General features: G+C 35.6%; 2 protein-coding genes across 2 annotated transcripts; one reads left to right on the top strand and one right to left on the bottom strand.

The window, feature by feature from the left end:
- Window positions 1-4,133: 4,133 nt before the first annotated feature.
- LOC143576218 (serine/threonine protein phosphatase 2A 55 kDa regulatory subunit B beta isoform-like) lies at window positions 4,134-8,583 on the top strand. The gene is made up of 14 exons (XM_077060361.1): window positions 4,134-4,383; window positions 5,170-5,273; window positions 5,397-5,504; window positions 5,617-5,736; window positions 6,429-6,605; window positions 6,712-6,803; window positions 6,965-7,083; window positions 7,191-7,314; window positions 7,412-7,535; window positions 7,605-7,673; window positions 7,745-7,836; window positions 8,054-8,131; window positions 8,242-8,318; window positions 8,411-8,583. The coding sequence occupies exons 1-14, from the start codon at window positions 4,308-4,310 to the stop codon at window positions 8,545-8,547; spliced, it is 1,497 nt and encodes a 498-aa protein (XP_076916476.1). The 5' UTR covers window positions 4,134-4,307; the 3' UTR covers window positions 8,548-8,583.
- Window positions 8,584-9,227: 644 nt separating this feature from the next.
- On the bottom strand, window positions 9,228-14,246 carry LOC143576217 (uncharacterized). The gene is made up of 5 exons (XM_077060360.1): window positions 14,099-14,246; window positions 12,771-12,849; window positions 12,147-12,268; window positions 10,709-11,161; window positions 9,228-9,855 (listed from the first exon to the last, which is right to left on the bottom strand). The coding sequence occupies exons 2-5, from the start codon at window positions 12,798-12,800 to the stop codon at window positions 9,465-9,467; spliced, it is 996 nt and encodes a 331-aa protein (XP_076916475.1). The 5' UTR covers window positions 12,801-12,849; window positions 14,099-14,246; the 3' UTR covers window positions 9,228-9,464.
- Window positions 14,247-17,672: the final 3,426 nt, after the last annotated feature.

Genomic DNA, 17,672 nt, shown 5'->3' with positions numbered 1-17,672 from the left:
GTTTTGCTTCCTCTTTCGTGATTGTGCGGGTAGGACCGTCACTTGCACTTTAGTAGGATGGCTAAACTTTACCTATATCTGACCTGCGTGTAGGTTTTCTTCATCCTTTTGTTAGAAATTCTCTGTTTTGAATAACCGTTTGACGCGCGGTTGTTAATAGGTTAGTGTTCAGTTTCCTCTCATGATTCATGCGGTTAGACCGGCACTTTCATTTAATGGGATAACTGAACTTTTCCCCTTCAACTGACCTGCGTGAAGGTTTGTCGTTTTTTGGGTTTATGCGGGTTTTGCCGCCTTCCCCATGCAACGACTTTCCACGTAATTATGCGGTGAAAACCTGCATATCCGTGTTGAATAAATTAACCGTTCGACGCGCGGTTGTTAATAGGTTAGTGTTCAGTTTCCTCTATCATGATTCATGCGGATAGACCGGCACTTTCATTTAGTAGGATGACTGAACTTTTCCCCTTCAACTGACCTGCGTGAATGTTTGTCGTTTTTTGGGTTTATGCGGGTTTTGCCGCCTTCCCCATGCAACGATTTTCCACGTAATTATGCGGTGAAAACCTGCATATCCGTGTTGAATAAATTAACCGTTCGACGCGCGGTTGTTAATAGGTTAGTGCAGTTTCCTCTCATGATTCATGCGGATAGACCGGCACTTTCATTTAGTAGGATGACTGAACTTTTCCCCTTCAACTGACCTGCGTGAAGGTTTGTCGTTTTTTGGGTTTATGCGGGTTTTGCCGCCTTCCCCATGCAACGACTCACTTATGTATGCGGTGAAAACCGGCATCAGTGTTGATAGTTCATAAAGTATAAATGTAAAATCATCAGCGTCGATGTTTTAAGGAGAATCATTTCCATTAGAAGTGGCTCTTGGCCTTTTCTTTACAAATTTGGAATTGATCTACATGCAAACTGTGTAATTGAGCTCCCTTCCATGTTGTTGGGATGGGAGTGCCATCGAGCCGATACGCACCTGGTTCGGGATCTCGTTCTTTACGCAGCATGTAGTCTCCACATTGAAGCTGGAATTTTATTCGTGTTTTCCCCAGCTGGGGTTCTACACGCATCAGCCTGCTCAGCGTTCATTGCGCCACGAGGTGCGCGAGCGTCCCATCTCTGACAAATGCTTCGACCATGTCCTTTACGTCTATGCATTCTTCGGTGTTGTGGCCTTTTGTCCTGTGAAAGTCACAGTATTTGCTCCGATCAGCATTGTGACGATGTCGGATTATTTGAGGCTTTGGCCATGGGAGCTCCTCAGTAGCGAATATCTCGGTGACTCTTTTGGTGAGCGGCGTCCATCTGGAGTTCTTGTTTGACTGTACGTTATCCCTTCCGCCTAACCGATGTTGCAAGCCGGATGAGGTGTCAAAGTTTACCCTTGACTGCCAAATGCCTAGCTTCCGCTTTTTGTTTAATCGGGCGGTAAGGACGTTGTCTTCTCTTGTTTTCTGGGTGTAGAGGTTTGTGCTCTGTGGGAGATCTCTACCCAGTTGCTTCTCCGTTTCCGCAAAGCGTTTAGCTGCTGTCATGATGGCATCCCATGTGGATGGCATGCCATCTTTACCTGTTAAGGTGCGGATGAGCTCTGGGTCGTTCGCGCCCTGAATAAAAGCAGCGCGAACAAGATCTTCGCTAATGTTACCCAGACTTAGCTTCTTCGAGTTGAAGCGAGTGATGAAGTCTAGCAAAGATTTATCTTCCTCTCGAATGCATTTGAGGATTGTCCATTGCTCCTCGGTATACTTTCTTTGCTGGCTGAAGTGTTGGCTAAACTTCTGTTGGAAGTCTACCCAGTCGTAGATGTGGTTGACCAGTAGACGATCGAACCACGCTCTAGCAGCCCCCACAAGCGTCATTTGGAACATGTAACACCACGTAGGTTCCGTCCAACTACTGACGGTTGCCCCCGCTATGAATCTGTTCAAATGATCATCTGGGTCAGATATACCATCATATGTGCCTATGCTGGACATTTGTTTGGCACTTTTTGGGGCAATTGCTTCCGCAACGTCCCTTGCAAATTTGGACGTTCCCGCATTTGCAACGTTTGGTCTGAATGTTTTGGAGAAGTCACGTGGACTTCCACCTGTGTTTTTTGGTTTGAAGGCTTCTCCAAAATGCCTTCTCGGTTGGGAGTCCGTTTCCTTACGCTTCCCTTTTGCCCTATGGCGAGGGTTCGCGTCGGAGTCGGACTCCTCCGAGTCATCGTCCAAGTATTCTTCGAATTCGTCAGCCTGTTGGACGGAACGCAAGCGTTCGTCCAACTCAGCTTGGAATTCCTTTTGACGTGCCTCCGCCCATGTCTTAACTTCATCGAGTGTTTGGCGGGGGAGTCTTGCTCGTTTCTCTAACTGGGTATCGGTGAATCCCAGTGAGCGATTATTTACTGCACTTGCCCCAGCTTGGGTAACTGGGGTAGTGTTCGTAAAATTTACTTCACTTGCCCCGGCTTGGGTAACCGGGGTAGTGTTTGTAAAGACTGTGTAGCCGGTATTCCCCTCAGTGGCTGGGGTTGTGGTTACCGGAATTTCTTTAACCATCTTTCCAGAAGTTTGAAAAAACTGAAAAGAAATGAAGTTCTAGCTTTATGCACGGATGGCGCCAATGAAGAAACACTAACCCGACCCCGGGCAGATTACGGGTAACCTGGGGGTTAGATGTTTCCCACGAGGGGTTAGACCCGGTAAAGATGGTTCTTCTGATGACCTGCAAAACAGACACCGTGAGCTTGTCACTGAGAAGGGGGGGGTTCCTCCTTGTGACCACCCTCCGGCGTGAGAATCAGACTAGATTGCTCTTTAAATATAAATGTATATTAAGAGATTGCTAGAGCAGATATCAGGTATAATATGATAAGATATGTTGAGATGAGATGGTCATACCATTTGTGGTATTTATAGCCGAAGGTAGGTTTCCAAGGAGGTGTGGCCGGCTGCAACAGTATTCCTGTTCCACCAACAGTGGCCTACGCACGTGCCCTGCTGGTAGTTGGTGGGTAGGCAGCGGCTGATAGTGACCAGGCCTGCTGTGTACTATTCCTTTTCCACCAACTGCCGGCTATGCACGTGGTATGACAGGAGTTGGTGAGTAGGCAGCGGCTAATAGTGACATACAGTACAGGAGCATGCTGCTCGCCATACTGTTATCAATAAGCTGTCGTATCTTTAGTCAGATCTTTTGCCCATACCTCGTCAGGTACGGTACAGAAGATCTTCCCGTATCGTACGGACTGGCTTATGGGCGGGAGTATTCCCCCTCCCGCCTTTGTGCGGGATTGTCCCCGGCTTTGCTCATTCCTTCAGGTGACACTGAGTGATTGAGAGCTAAGTGCCTTGTGCGTGTAGCCTTGCTGCGCGGGTGGCCTTCCCTGATGGCTTGTATCCGAAGCTGCGGGAACAGGCGGAGTCCTTTACCATTGGGAGGCATTTCCTGCGGGAACAGCTTGCGTACTGCGCTTAAGGACGTCACGTCTCTGAGCATGGTGGGTCCTGCGGATCCAGTTGGTTTCTGCGCAGACGTCCCTCTTCAAGGTGAGTCTTGCGGGTCCAACTGGGCTCTGCTGGGACCTACCTCTTCAGTTGGTTAATTGACGAATAGACTTGGAGCTGGTCTAGTAAAAGATGGGCTTGATGCTTGGAATGGCTAAAGAGCTTCGAAGTTAGGCTTAAAGAGTTTATATGGCTAACTCGTTTTACATATTTATCTTCATAAAAGAAAATATATGTTTAGGGTTGTTCTATTTCAAATGATTACCTTCTCGCTTGTATAATCTTCTTGCTCGTCGTCTTGCTTCGCTTTGGTCTTCATATGCTTCTCTAGGATTTTTATCTTTGTTTGATTAGTGAATCGCCTTTGCTTAATTTTGTTGAAACCTTTTGCCGATATTTTTTAGTTTGTATTGTTCTTGTTTTGATTGTTCATGGCATTATTTGAGTAATTCTAAATTTGTACATCTGATTTGGACTTAAAAGAAATCTAAATTCTGTTTATGACATGTGACATGTTTTATCAATTTTATGATTTTATCATGAACACTAAAATTGATAAATGTATAATGGTTGGCCTGCCTCACTACAATGCGCACAGCCAGCGTATTTTAGCACAGCCATATTAATATAATATTCCAGAATGAGCAAGAAAACGACAAAAAACACATTCGTGGCCAACGAGAATCCAAACTAAATTTTCCAAAAACATCGAGTAGATAAGACTAACAAAATAACTAACTTCAACCATATTCATCAAACATTGTTTTTCTCAAATTCTCCGAATTATTAAAATTAAAATTTAAAACCATGACATCTTCATCTCTCCACTGGCAGTTTTCTCAGGTCTTCGGCGAACGTAGTTCCGATGAAGCGATCGAAAACAGTAAGAAATTGTGTTGAATTTCATCTTTGTGTTTAAGTTGATTAAAGATTATATATTTAGAAATTCAAGTTTTGATTCATATAATCAGAATTCATTGTTACATAGTCTATATATATCTTCTGACACGACACATTGTTACATCACTCACTTTCACTAAGGTTACACCGGCAGTATAACTTTTACTTACCGGTATCATTTTAAATAAAATATTGGAATCCATTGATTTTGAAAATTTAATTAAAAATTTATTTTAGTAATGAATATTTTTTAATAATATATAAATATTTTTATAATTACTAAGAAACATTATTAATATATAGGCCAATAATATTCCATATGCAAATTACAAAAACAAAGCTCAAAGTATGGCCAACCTAATTAACATTCTTAAACATAATACCTAAATAATATTATACGACATATGAAAATTTACTGTGAAAAATGTTATATGACCTCTGCCACAACATAGCATTTGTCACATTAGTCATTTTTCGTTTGGTTGTAAGGGTTGTAAAAGTATAACTTTTGGAGGCCATCTTAAACAATATTTGTATAATAGCTCGTATAAACCTTTATTTATTTTTGTGTGGGTCCATATAAACCTTTTTCAGCGTATCATACGGGTCGTATAATCTTAAATGGCGTATGTAGAAAATGTTATGCGGCCCGTATAATCTGTTAGTGATGTGTGTATAGACTATAGTATGTCAGTTTTGTGTTTATAGCCTAGACCTTCAAGTTTTATCAATATTTTTTATGTTAAAGTTGTTAGTCTTCTTTAATTAGGTGATGTGATATCCGCCATTGAATTTGACAAAACTGGTGATTATCTTGCTGTTGGTGATCGAGGAGGACGCATTGTCATTTTCGAAAAGGAGACTGGTAAACATGTGCGAACTACGTTCTTATATCTCATTTTCTTGTCAAGAACCAAACTTTAATAAGTTTTGCTTCTTTTCATAATGTATTTAGTTCATGTTTTAATCATACTGCTCGTGTTATTATACTCGTAGGTGATAAGTAAGCAAAGTTATCAAAATGATTTAAACAGGTCGGATGTTTCTTTACTGCAACATCCTGAGTATCGATACAAGACCGAATTCCAGAGTCATGAGCCCGAGGTGTGTAATGCCTTAATATTGTTATTATTGTTACATGTATGAAAATGATAAGAACATTTTAATATATTTGACTTTGAAACTATTTATAGCAGTGTTATAACTTGTTTCACAGTTTGATTATTTAAAAAGTGTTGACATTGAAGAGAAGATTAACAAGTTGAAATGGTGCACTGTGTTTAACGGATCACTCTTTATACTTTCAACCAACGACAAAACCATCAAACTTTGGAAGGTATAATTTTCTCAAGATTTTACCTTTTTCGTATGTAAAAACGAGTATAACTTCAAAACGAAAGTCGCTTAAAATGATATGATCGGTCAAAAAACAAGACAAATTGTGTTCAAGGTCAACCCGACCCGATGTGGTTCAACCCAAAAACTTTGCAGTAGGAGAGTGAGTTGGTTTTGGGCTCAAACCGAACCTAAAGTCAACAACTCAATTTTTGAAAACCATTTGATTTTGGTTTTCACAATGAGGGTTGGGTTCAGTTCAGTTTCAATTTTACCATTTGAGCTTGAAATGTTTGGGCCGTAAAAAAGGGCCCAAAATAATGAATTTGGACCTAAAACTTTGGTTTTTTTTTTTTTTTAGTTAATGATTATTTGTTTATTACACATGTTGATTTTATTAATTATTTATTGGCTATACCGTTTATTAATCTCTAATAAATGATATAAGTTTTTATTTATTTATTTATTTATATTTTTGTGGGGGGGGGGGGATGTTTCGGTGTTTAAGGTATTTGGTTGATAGTAAAACTAAAACCGAACCAAAAATTCAGTTTAAAAAAACTTAAAACCAAACGGCGGTTTTTATTAGGTTTGGTTTTCGGTTTAGTGCACGCCCCTACATTACAGTTGCGAGTAAAGGTAAACTTAGCGATGCTAAATGCTAATATACATATTTCATGTTTCTAAAGCCAGGTTAAGGAGCGAAAAGTCAAGAAAGTCAAAGAAATGGACGTCAATCCACACGTCTCTTCAGAAAGTTCGCTTTTGTCCGAAAGTAGTTTTATAAAAGGAGAATCTAAATCATCGATTTCCAACGGTCATCAGCTAGAACGGACTGATAATAAGGGGACAAATGTCACACCTTCTAATGTAAGCATATTATGCTTATCTTAAAATGAACTAATATCATTATTTATAAATTTTCAACTTGAAATATGGTAGAAACTAATACATTATTAATCACATTTTTGTTTAGGGGCAAAATGTCTCGGATGCTGCATTTGCGAGATGTCGAAAGATGTATGCGCATGCTCATGATTATAATATCAACTCTGTTTCAATAAATAGGTAACTATGTATTCTAATTTACATTTTATCCTAATTTATGTTTATTGATTAATAGTTTAATACTCAATATATAGCATAAAGATGTATGCACATGCCCATATTTGTAACACTTTATTTTGTGACATTTAATTGTCGATACGACGTTGGTGAACCTTGTATAGTGATGGAGAAACGTTTGTTTCTGCGGATGACCTTAGAATAAACTTATGGAATCTCGAGGTTAGTGATCAATGTTTCAATATTATTGACACAAAGCCGTCAAATATGGATGATCTTACAGGTGAGTAACATGTTAATATAGATTATAGGTTCTTTCTTCACGTAGTTAACAATCTTTACGTTTACAGTTTATTTAACCTTAAGTTGTTATGTTTATTTAACAAACAGAGGTGATAACATCAGCTGAGTTTCACCCACTGCATTGTAACTTGCTCGCTTATAGTAGTTCAAGGGGTTTTATTCGGTTAGTAGATATGAGACAATCAGCATTATGCGACCGTAGTGCTACAATGTATGTCGTTTTTGGTCATCTTATTTATTAGTTTATTTAATAATCACATTTTATCAAACACTTTAAAATATATAATTATTTTGTCATTGCAACTCAGTTTGCAGGATGCTGATACCCGAGGGCCAAAAACCTTTTTTACAGAAATCGTCGCATCAATCTCTAGTATTAAGTTTGCACCAGACGGAAGACACGTTTTAAGTCGTGACTACCTAAATTTAAAGGTCTTTTGTTTTATTATATTTTACAATTTGTTAACTGTTATGATTGTAATTATGGATGTATTTTTTCAGCTATGGGATATACGAATGTCGAATTCGCCAGTTGTCACGTATAAGATTCATGAGCATCTTCAACCAAAGGTCAAATATCATTCATGAAATTATTTTTTTATCATAAATTTAATTTGCTTATTTTTGTGTTTTTTGTACAGTTATGTGACTTGTATAATAACGATGCCATATTTGATAAGTTTGATTGTTGCATTAGTGGAGACGGGACTCACTTTGCAACCGGATCATATAGGTAAGTCCACTATCAATTCGGGTTATTAATATCCTTAACGGGTCAAACTGGTAAAATAAAAAAAAAGTAAGCTAAAAAGGAAATGGGTCAAACGGGTCAAAAATCATTCAAAGTGCATATTATGATAAAAATTGTTTGTAAACATATTTGACTCAATATTATAAATCATTTTGATCGGTCAACTCATGCAGCTCTATGCACTTGTTATTTGAATTAGCAATCATATGAGAATATTCCGTCATGGAGTTGGAAGCGAAGAAGGAGCTACGGTGGAAGCTAGAAGAAACTCTAACCGGTATCTTACAATAAGAAAATGATAATACAAAAAAGTGTAATGAGTCGGTCAAACCAGGCCCGTTTGACCAAACCTGTTTTCACTATATTCGTTTTTATTGTTGGCTGCAGAAAGCAACCGCAACAAGCAGCTTCAAGGCGTAGAAGATCATCCCTGAGCAACTTGGCACGTGGACTATACCGACAAGGTTATGATTATTACGTGTTAGTTGTTCATCGTATTATTAGAACTTTATTAATATGTTTATAAGTTTTGGTTTTCTTCTACTTTGTTTTGCAGGGAATGATATTTCAGACGCGGGAGCTGATGAATTTTCGTGCGATTTTAAGGCAAAGTTACTGCATTTAGCGTGGCACCCGAAGACCAATTTGATCGCGTGCTCAGCTGGGAATAGTTTGTTCATGTACTATGCATAAGATCAAACAAATATAAGTATGATCAAGAAAAGGATGAGGAGATGCATGGACATTATAGAAATCATAATGATTTTGTTATTTTTGGACATTACAATAACCTTCATTTATTTGTATAATTGGTGCAAATTTGTTGGTCTAAGCATTTTGACTTCCACACTTAGTGAATTTTCAGTGTCAGAGACTCACAAGTGATCTAGCCCGTTGATCTTACTATTTTACTATTTTAATGGTTGACTATTAAACGTTGATAAAATTTTAAAATAATAAAAAGATAAAAATAACTGAAAGGACAAATAAATAAGTAGCCTTCACCGATAGTTTTTATATGCTTATTCTTTTTAACTCGTAAAATGAAATCAGGAATCTATTATCTGAATTTGAGTATAGTACTGTTATATTTTAAGTTGTTGATCATAATAGTACGTCTATATTAGTGTCTTAAAACAGTTATAGTTGATCATAAAACAGTTATAGTGTCTTTTGAGTTATCCAATTACAGTGGTACATTAACACGATCAAAACGAGAGAGAATCGAGAAACGTAAAGAACTAGGTCGCAACCGATCAATGATCTCGCTATTAAGTTTTCAGTCCACCTTGATCAAAACTAAAACAGTTTTAATTATGCCAAACTTTCAATTAAAATCAGCCCATTTTTAAAAGTAGCATCAACAATATCCGTGTAAAAAATGGTTATTAAATCTCAAAAGACTGAGAATCAAAAACTCAAATACAATGTATTTCAACATACAAAATCCACCTTTTTTTTTCTGCTTATAATCCTCAAGACTGATGATATGAACTCCAATTCAAATTCGGGTTTCCTACCTCTTGCCTCAAATCAAATCTGCCCTATTCCAAAACATTACACCGATAAAAAACAGACCAAAACGAAATCAAAATCCCGTCTTCCAAACACTAGATGAAGTTGGCCCGTTTCAGAAACCTGATCAGTTTGCAATAATAAGGCCATATTGATTCAATGTAGTCCAAATACTTGTCGGTTATCCATTCTTGAACTTGGTTCCATATTTCTTTGTATCGTAAGTTCTTAAAATCCACCACGGGTTGCCAGAAACGAGCGTGTATGGTTTCTTTGAGCTTTCCACTAATGACATAATTGTAATAAGTGGGTATGTTTTTGACCAATTTGACCGATTGCTTGAAGCTGTAAACGTAGAGTAAGCATAACCCTTGAACGATTTTGATGTACAGTGCGAGAAGCAGGGGCCCGAATATCCATAAAGGTGTCAGCTCCTTTGCCACCTCCGGTCCGTATTTTATGTTGACTGCTAGGTACAGGGGTATGCTGCAAATTAAGTTTCACAAAGAAATGAAATAATGAGACGTGAGAAAGCTTCAAGTTAACCAGAAAGATATGTAAAATATAAAAGACGGTTTTCAAGGTTTTATATGAAGGAAATAATCAAATATAGTTGGAAATAAATTGTTAATCATGACGATAATTCATTAGTCACAAGAGTAGAGTAGCTCGTGTTGGTTCAACCCAAGTAGGGGTGTAAAGAAGCCAATCTGCTCGTGAGCCACTCAAGATTGGCGCAGAAAAAGCTCAAATCGAACCAAGCTTAAATGAGCTCGAGCCCAAGCCTAAAATAAATTCATTTAATAAACGAGCCGCAGCCTCACTTACAATGAGCCAATATTTACATAATAATAACTATATACAAAATTATGATAAAAGGAGAGACTAAATATTTTATCTTTTGTTACAAATAAAGATTATAATTGTAAACATATAAAATTATATTTATTAAGATAATAAAAAATAATTATACGTGCGTATATATATAAGTAAAACAAATAAAACAAGCCAAGCTTGAGCTTGAAAAACTAAACGCGAGCAGAGCTCATGCTTTAGAAATAGAGCTCGAAAAAGGATACAGGTAATGAAGGCAAAAGTCACTTGAGTTTTATTTGTTATGCATAAAACCTATCAACTTATTCAACTCATTTGATTATTATCAGAATAATATAACTTTTGTGATCATATTAACACACTTTTACATAAATAAATTTTGTTACAGATAAAAGCAAGAAACTAATTGTGATGTCTAGGTCAACATTTTTTATACAGCTCCAAAAGTCAACCCAAGTCAAGCTCAAAAAACGATAAGGTAAAGGTAACAGTAAGTATGACTTACAATATCATTGCAGGTATCTTTATTGCAGGATCCAGACCCGCAAAACTAGCCCAAACAGATTTCAAAATCACACTTCTGCCACTGTTCTGGATCTTACAATCCGTTTCCACCATTTCATTTGAAGGCGTTCCCTCCTCTAATTCTCCGTCTGTTATTTCACTTTGTGAAGAAGGTGTGCGTAACAAAGTTAACCAACTTTTAAATAGTTGTATGGCTTGAGATCCTGCAGTAGTCTCAGCCATATTAGAAGCAGGGATGGGGGTAGCATGATTGTTCTTCACTTTTGATGACTCAGCAAATGTTTCATTTCGATCCTTTGGCACATAGGAAAGTTTGACTGCATTCTTTGATGACTTTGACCCTTTCTCTCGGCTTCCTGAGTCATCGTTCTGAACATTACCTTTAAAAGATGATATTTCAAATGGTTTCCTCTTAGATAGAGGTGCCTTTACACTGTTTTTAAATGAACTAGTTAGTTTACAAAATAAGAAAGAGCACAAGCAAAAAGTAAATCATCATTTTTGCATCTAGGTTAATTATTAGATTTAGTTCATGCTATGTTCTATCTCTAACCAAACAAGATGTAAATATTAGTTTTAGAGGATACAGAGTCTGCCTGTAAACAAACCGAACAAACACAAACATAACCGAACAAATCAGACAAATGGGTTTTCTTGTTCATGTTCGTTTGTTAAGAAAATGAGGGTGCTCATATTCGTTTGTTAGTATATGCGAACATAAACGAACAGACATGACTGAATAATATAGATGAACGAATAAAAGCAAACGCCGATTAAAAGTTATCATGGACATAAATATGTTGGGCCTAAAAATTTATAAAAGTAAACTAAATTGTAATGGGCCTAAAAAAGTTACTTTGTGAACAAATGAACATAATCAAAAGTAAAATTACAAACATAAATGAATGTAAAAGAATGGAGAGAAACAATCATAAACAAACAATTAGTCGTTCACAAACATAAATGTACAAACAAGAAATGTGTTCATGTTCATTCGTTTAACTAATTGAACAAAAATTAATTCATGTTCGTTTAAACATAAACGAACTTCTCACCAAACAGTTCACAAACAATTCACTGAACTTTCGGTTCGTTTGCAGGCTAATTACAGACCAAAGTCACCTGAATGCATAAAACCTCCTAAATAATTTGATTCAACTATTATGTTATTACTGAAATTATACTATTTTGTAATCAAATATCACAGCCTAACAATTCATGTATTTCCATATAAGTTTTGATGGACCAGTGACCATATTTTATATGCATTTTGAGTCGTTTAAACCACCTGTAAGTAGTCAATTCTTAACTTTAAATTCAATTCAATACCAGACAAGGCTTCCCTTGTAAATATGATGCATTTTAAGTGTTAAAACTTTAAAAGTTGAAAATATAGAAAAATATAGACAAGTACTTACCATAAACAAGATCTATGCTTCAAGAAAATAATATCTGTCCTAACAGCTGGAAATGCTACTAAAAAGTTCTTTGATTCAATACCCTTCTTCAAAGATAAAGGTCTTGGAATAGCATATGAACCCTTCAAAATTAAAATATATAAAAATTCATCATAAAAATATAAACAGAAACATTTGATAAGAACTCAACTGTTAACATGCTAGCACTGTTTGCAAGTGCGTTAATACACACCCAAAGATGACTTTCTAACCGACAAAAGAATTTAATTTACAAAAAGATGATGCCTTAAAAAGGTTGCACAATTACAAAATATGATGAAAACTATTGTGCGATAATAGTAGCTTTCATGACTCACCCTGTCAAATAAAAAAACATAGTCGGAACTTTTGATATAGCTGCCAGCCATTACTTCAAGTTTATAATAATATAAAAAATATAAACAGGATTTGACTGAAACGTCAATGTTTTAATTTACTTTTATGAGCAAATTTTTTATAAAGGGATGACCAAAAAGGTTAAAACAGGTGACCAAACATAAAATCACAACTCTAAAAAAAATATGTTCTTCATCAATAAATCCACTCATGCATTAACTCCTAAACTCAATAAATGCAGACAATTACCTGAACCTGGTGGGTTACTAATGCCATCATCCCTTTGTAAAGCACCCTATCATTTATTATGCAGCATCATACATAGCACCTGAAAATGCAACACTTGATTAACATCAGTTAACCAAATCCACAACTAACCATCGTTCAGATGCATACTCAATAAAACACAATATTCTACCATAAATCACCAATCCAATCAAACAAAATTCCACTTTCCCCAAATTCAAATTCACCCAAAATCCAAACAAATACACAAAACTTGTAACCTTAAGATTATCATACCATAATATGTACATAATTCTACTTGCCCTAAACTCAATCAATCAATCAATCAATCATGCCCAGTAAAATCCCACCGACAGCAAAGCTATAAGTAGGGTCTGGGGAGGGTGGGATGTAGGCACACCGTACCTCCATCCAAAGGAATGAAGAGGTGGCTTCCAGAGAGACCCTCGGCTCTAAGTACATGTGTATGAAGCAAAATAAAGGAAATCAAAGTTTAACAGTTATATACAAACTACTACTAATTATAATAATATTAATAATAAGATCACAGTTTAACAGCTATATAAAAGCTAATAATAATTATAATGATAATAATAATATATGTAAGGGAAATACCATTATGGTATGCGACCTAAATAAGTTAAGTCTAAGCCCTAAGGTATTCAGTTCTCTCTAAAAATCCCTAAACTCAAATACATACAAATTCCAAACAAAAATGCAAAAATTGTAGCTTTAAGATTATCCAAATTCCTACAAATATACAAAACTTGCAACCTCAAGATTATCATACTACTATTATGTACAAAAGTTTATCCAAAATCCAAACAAATACACAAAACTTGTAGCCTTAAGATTATCATACCATTATTGTTATGTACAAAATTATACTATCCCTAACCTCAAATTCATTCAAAATTCCAAACACACAAAATTCGTAACCTTAAGACTATCATACCATTATGTACAGAATTGTGCTTGCCCTAAACTCAAATTTATCCAAAATCCAAACAAATACACAAAACTTGTAGCCTTAAGATTATCATACCATTCTATTATTATGTACCAAATTCATCCAAATTCCAAACAAATAAGCAAAACTTGTAGCCTTAAGATTATCATACAGTAGTTATCATGTATCATATTCACACCAAATTAAATTTGTAGGCTTGAGCTTATTATCATACCATTATTATTATTATGTACATAATTAACACAATGAAAACTAACACAAAATAGCAATTCATGAATAAAATTGATCATACCGAAGCTCATAACTTGACAAATTACCAATCGCAATACCTATGAAACCTAAAACTCTTAACGATTGATACCTGTATTTATCAAAAACCGAATCGCAGCCGTACCGGATAACGAACGTTATCTAGAAAGTATCGTTAGATATGCGTACGGACGGATTATTATTATTATTATTATTAGGTTGCTTGTATGAAAAGAAATGGAAGGAAGGAAGCTTTATCTATCTATCTGTTTATTATTATCTTGTTCCAATGGAGTTGAAGATTAGGATAAAGACATACAAATGAAATGAAATGAAATGAAAATTAGGGTTTTATATCATATCATATCCCCAATTTCTTCTTCTAGGGGATAATAAAAGTGATAAGGCGGTAGGAGTAGTAGCTTGTTAATTAATTATCGTCTATCAACTTACCTTTTTTTTTTCCACTTCACTTTACCCTTACTTCGTTATTCAAAAGAAATAGTTTCACGTGATGCATAAGTCGGGCCTCGGTCGTTGATCAAAAAGTCGTTGTGGCCAATGTTTAAAAAAATGATTTTTAGGTCGTACCAGACTGGAGTCAAAATGGTATAACTGGTTGAATTGGAAGGTTTACCGGGTTAAATAGTTTCACAAGTGATCCAAATCTACATGATTACATACTAAAAAATAATTCAAAAGTTAATTAATTGTAAAAAAATAATAATACAAAAGCACTAGGTGGGTGGGTGGGTGGGTGGGGGGTTGACGGTATTGCCTCGCTAATTATAAATATGTTAAATGGTTATGGTTCAGGGTGTTTAAGCCAAAGGTGACATGAATATTCAAAAGGATCACAATAACATTAAGTAGTGACTCTGAAAAGTGAGAGATGGTCGCTTTACAGTAGTAGTAAAGGTGCTAGGTTCATCTGGTGTTGCATCATACAATGGTGATATCACAAAGGTTTTAGAGGCTAAACATATGTATAAAGCAACCCACGTCTATGTTGAACATGTCATATTCTGAGGCTTCTCTTATGGCTGAGGTTGATAGTGTCATTGGTTGCATTAAATCATTTCCTAATGGAACTTCGTGTGAGAGGGACAGTTTGAAGGCACAACATATTTTGAATGCTCTTTGTGGAGATAGGTCAGCTGTTGACGCTGATCTCGCATTTGCTATCACTGTAGTGGTTAATTTATGGTTAGGAGAGAGATGCCATTCTACCTTGGCAGTTTGTCGCGTATGCTCCTATTACACCGCTTTTAAAACTCAAAAATGGGATACGACCTATTGCATTTGGTACTATATTTAGGCTTTTGGTTTCGAAGGTTGCTATGAAAGGTGCTGGCAAACAAATGACTAAATACCTTAATGATTTTCAGGTTGAAGTTGATGTGTCAGCTGATACAGGAGCCATATTACATAACGCCAATAAGGTATTGAGTGAGTGCCGCATTAACTATATTTCGAAATGAGTCTTGGGCTAGGACTGCCCAATCAAGTATTAAAAAATAGAAACTTATTCTTCAAAATATGTCCACTTGGGTGCCAACAAGTGAACAACTTGGGATATAAGTAATAACTTTTCTTCATCTCCAAATGTTTTAAGTATGTTACAACTTTAGTTTTCAAAGTTTGAAACTTGGACATTCTTAACCTAAACTTTATATGAACTAATGAGATGTCAATATTTATATCTCATAGTCTAGTTTTTTTTCTCTCATTTAACCAGTTAAATATCCCAATATTTCAAATTCTCACTAAATGCCAGGAAACAATCTCATTACTAAAACTTTTTAATGATTGGGTTTAGGATTTAGCGTCTACAAACAACCTTGTGGGGTAATGAATAAAAAAAGTAGCTATAGCCCAACATGTAGTATTATGTAAATAATTGAGAACTTATATACTTTTTGACAGGCCCGTCTCTGAGAATGATAAAAAAATTAGGCCTCGTGTAAGATATAATTTGGGCCTCCTCCTTATGCTATAAACTCATCAATTTAATTGATTCAATTATACATCAAAATTCCACAATGCGAATACAATTGTTATAAACAAAACAAAAGTTTTATATAAAAATGATCAAACTTATTTAAGCGAATATTAAGGCTCTCAAAATGTTTTGAAAACCAGAAATTTCAAGCTAAAGGGTTACAATAAAAATATTTTACCTTTTTTGTTGTACATCGCAACAAAAAAAATAATATAATTTAAACTCTTTCTTTTCTTATTGTATAGTTATGTATATTAATATTTAATTTATTTCATCAAGTTTTAACGCCTAATTTAAGCCTTTTCTTTTATTAACCAATGTATCTTTGAAAAAATAATAAAAGATAGGTGGTATACAATTATGAAAAATAATAAAACAAAAGTAAATAATATATAATAACTTTTAAATCAAATCAAAATCACTTTCATATATACTTAACAATAATCATGTTATATACAAATTTAAACGTTAAAATAAGGAAAAATAATATGCTCTGTTAAATAAAAAGAGAAAAGACATGCAGTAATAAAAAGAGATAATATATAAAATGTCTACTCTGGCCTTTGGTACCGAGCCTATTGGGTCTAAGAAAATCCTATCTGTCACATCCCGACTACGTAATTACGGAAGCGTAATACGGGAATGTAACAGACACCTCTGGTATCAACCACATTGTTATAAAGAGAATTTACACATAATTTACATCATGTTACATTGGTTGGTACTAAGTTTAAAAACTAGGCGAAAAACGCATAACCAGTTCTCGTGGTTGCTTATTCTTTATTATATACTTGTATTTATCTACAGCGATTCGATTTCACTCTTAAAACCGAGCACGTAAGCAAATCATTCCAACTTCGGCTCACCAGATTAGCATGTTAAAACGGGTCAACTACGTCTAGTTGGTGAGTTTCAAATTTCACGAGTACGAACAAAAACTAGTATACGTGTTCGTAAAGTTCACAATACGTATGTATGTATGTATGAATGAATGTATGTATGTATGATGTTTTTATACTAAGACACAAGTGAAACCGAAACGAGCTAAAAACTCATGGCCACCCCTGCCCATGCACTCCCGTTGGCATTTAACATCCACTTTGCCCCCAAACAGGTACTATGCATAACACCGCATAGCAAAATATAACAAGTTTAAATGACATTGTGCAACTAGGTTAACATGTTCCGGCATACCCCACCTGTTAGTTGGGCTTGTCAAACCGATAGTACTATCCACACGTCACCGGCATGAAGTTAATCACTTGTGTTTGTGTAAGGCCCCGTTCCCGGTGCCCTACATTGGACTTTGGATTTCTCATCAACACAATTCTAAATATCAGAGTCAATTAAAACTTTTCGCGGAATTATAAACTTCAAACATATATTACAAAATCATTCAAATCTTTACAAATTAAACATATTTGTCTTTTAAATTAAAACATAAATCATAATAACATCATAACATTTTCCTCAAACTGCCAGTGTCTTAAGTCCAATGTCATGTGTCCTTATTCAAGCGAGCTGCCTCAACTTATTTACCTGCGTGCATACTAAAAGTCAGCTACGCTGAGTGAGTTCTAGTTAATCAAGCAACATATATTACATACACATACTTACATATATATATATATATTGGGTAAGGATCCTAAGAGAACCCTTTGCAAATTGAGAAGTTTGAGAACCA

Source organism: Bidens hawaiensis, unplaced genomic scaffold, assembly GCF_021521415.1.
Source record: "Bidens hawaiensis isolate Kalapana, Puna unplaced genomic scaffold, B.hawaiensis_p1.1 tig00028026_1, whole genome shotgun sequence".
NCBI classification, from domain to species: domain Eukaryota; kingdom Viridiplantae; phylum Streptophyta; class Magnoliopsida; order Asterales; family Asteraceae; genus Bidens; species Bidens hawaiensis.
The sequence above is the reverse complement of the archived record's forward strand: the minus strand, read 5'-3'. Positions and strand labels throughout refer to the sequence as shown.

Coding starts and splice junctions, on each gene's coding strand:
- LOC143576218 (XM_077060361.1), top strand. CDS start 4,308: ATGACATCTTCATCTCTCCACTGGCAGTTTTCTCAGGTCTTCGGCGAA. Junction 7,536..7,604: donor GTGACTACCTAAATTTAAAG/GTCTTTTGTTTT, acceptor GTATTTTTTCAG/CTATGGGATATACGAATGTC. Junction 7,837..8,053: donor TTTGCAACCGGATCATATAG/GTAAGTCCACTA, acceptor TATTTGAATTAG/CAATCATATGAGAATATTCC.
- LOC143576217 (XM_077060360.1), bottom strand. CDS start 12,800: ATGATGGCATTAGTAACCCACCAGGTTCAG. Junction 11,162..12,146: donor AAGCATAGATCTTGTTTATG/GTAAGTACTTGT, acceptor ATTTAAAAACAG/TGTAAAGGCACCTCTATCTA. Junction 9,856..10,708: donor AAGATACCTGCAATGATATT/GTAAGTCATACT, acceptor CTTAATTTGCAG/CATACCCCTGTACCTAGCAG.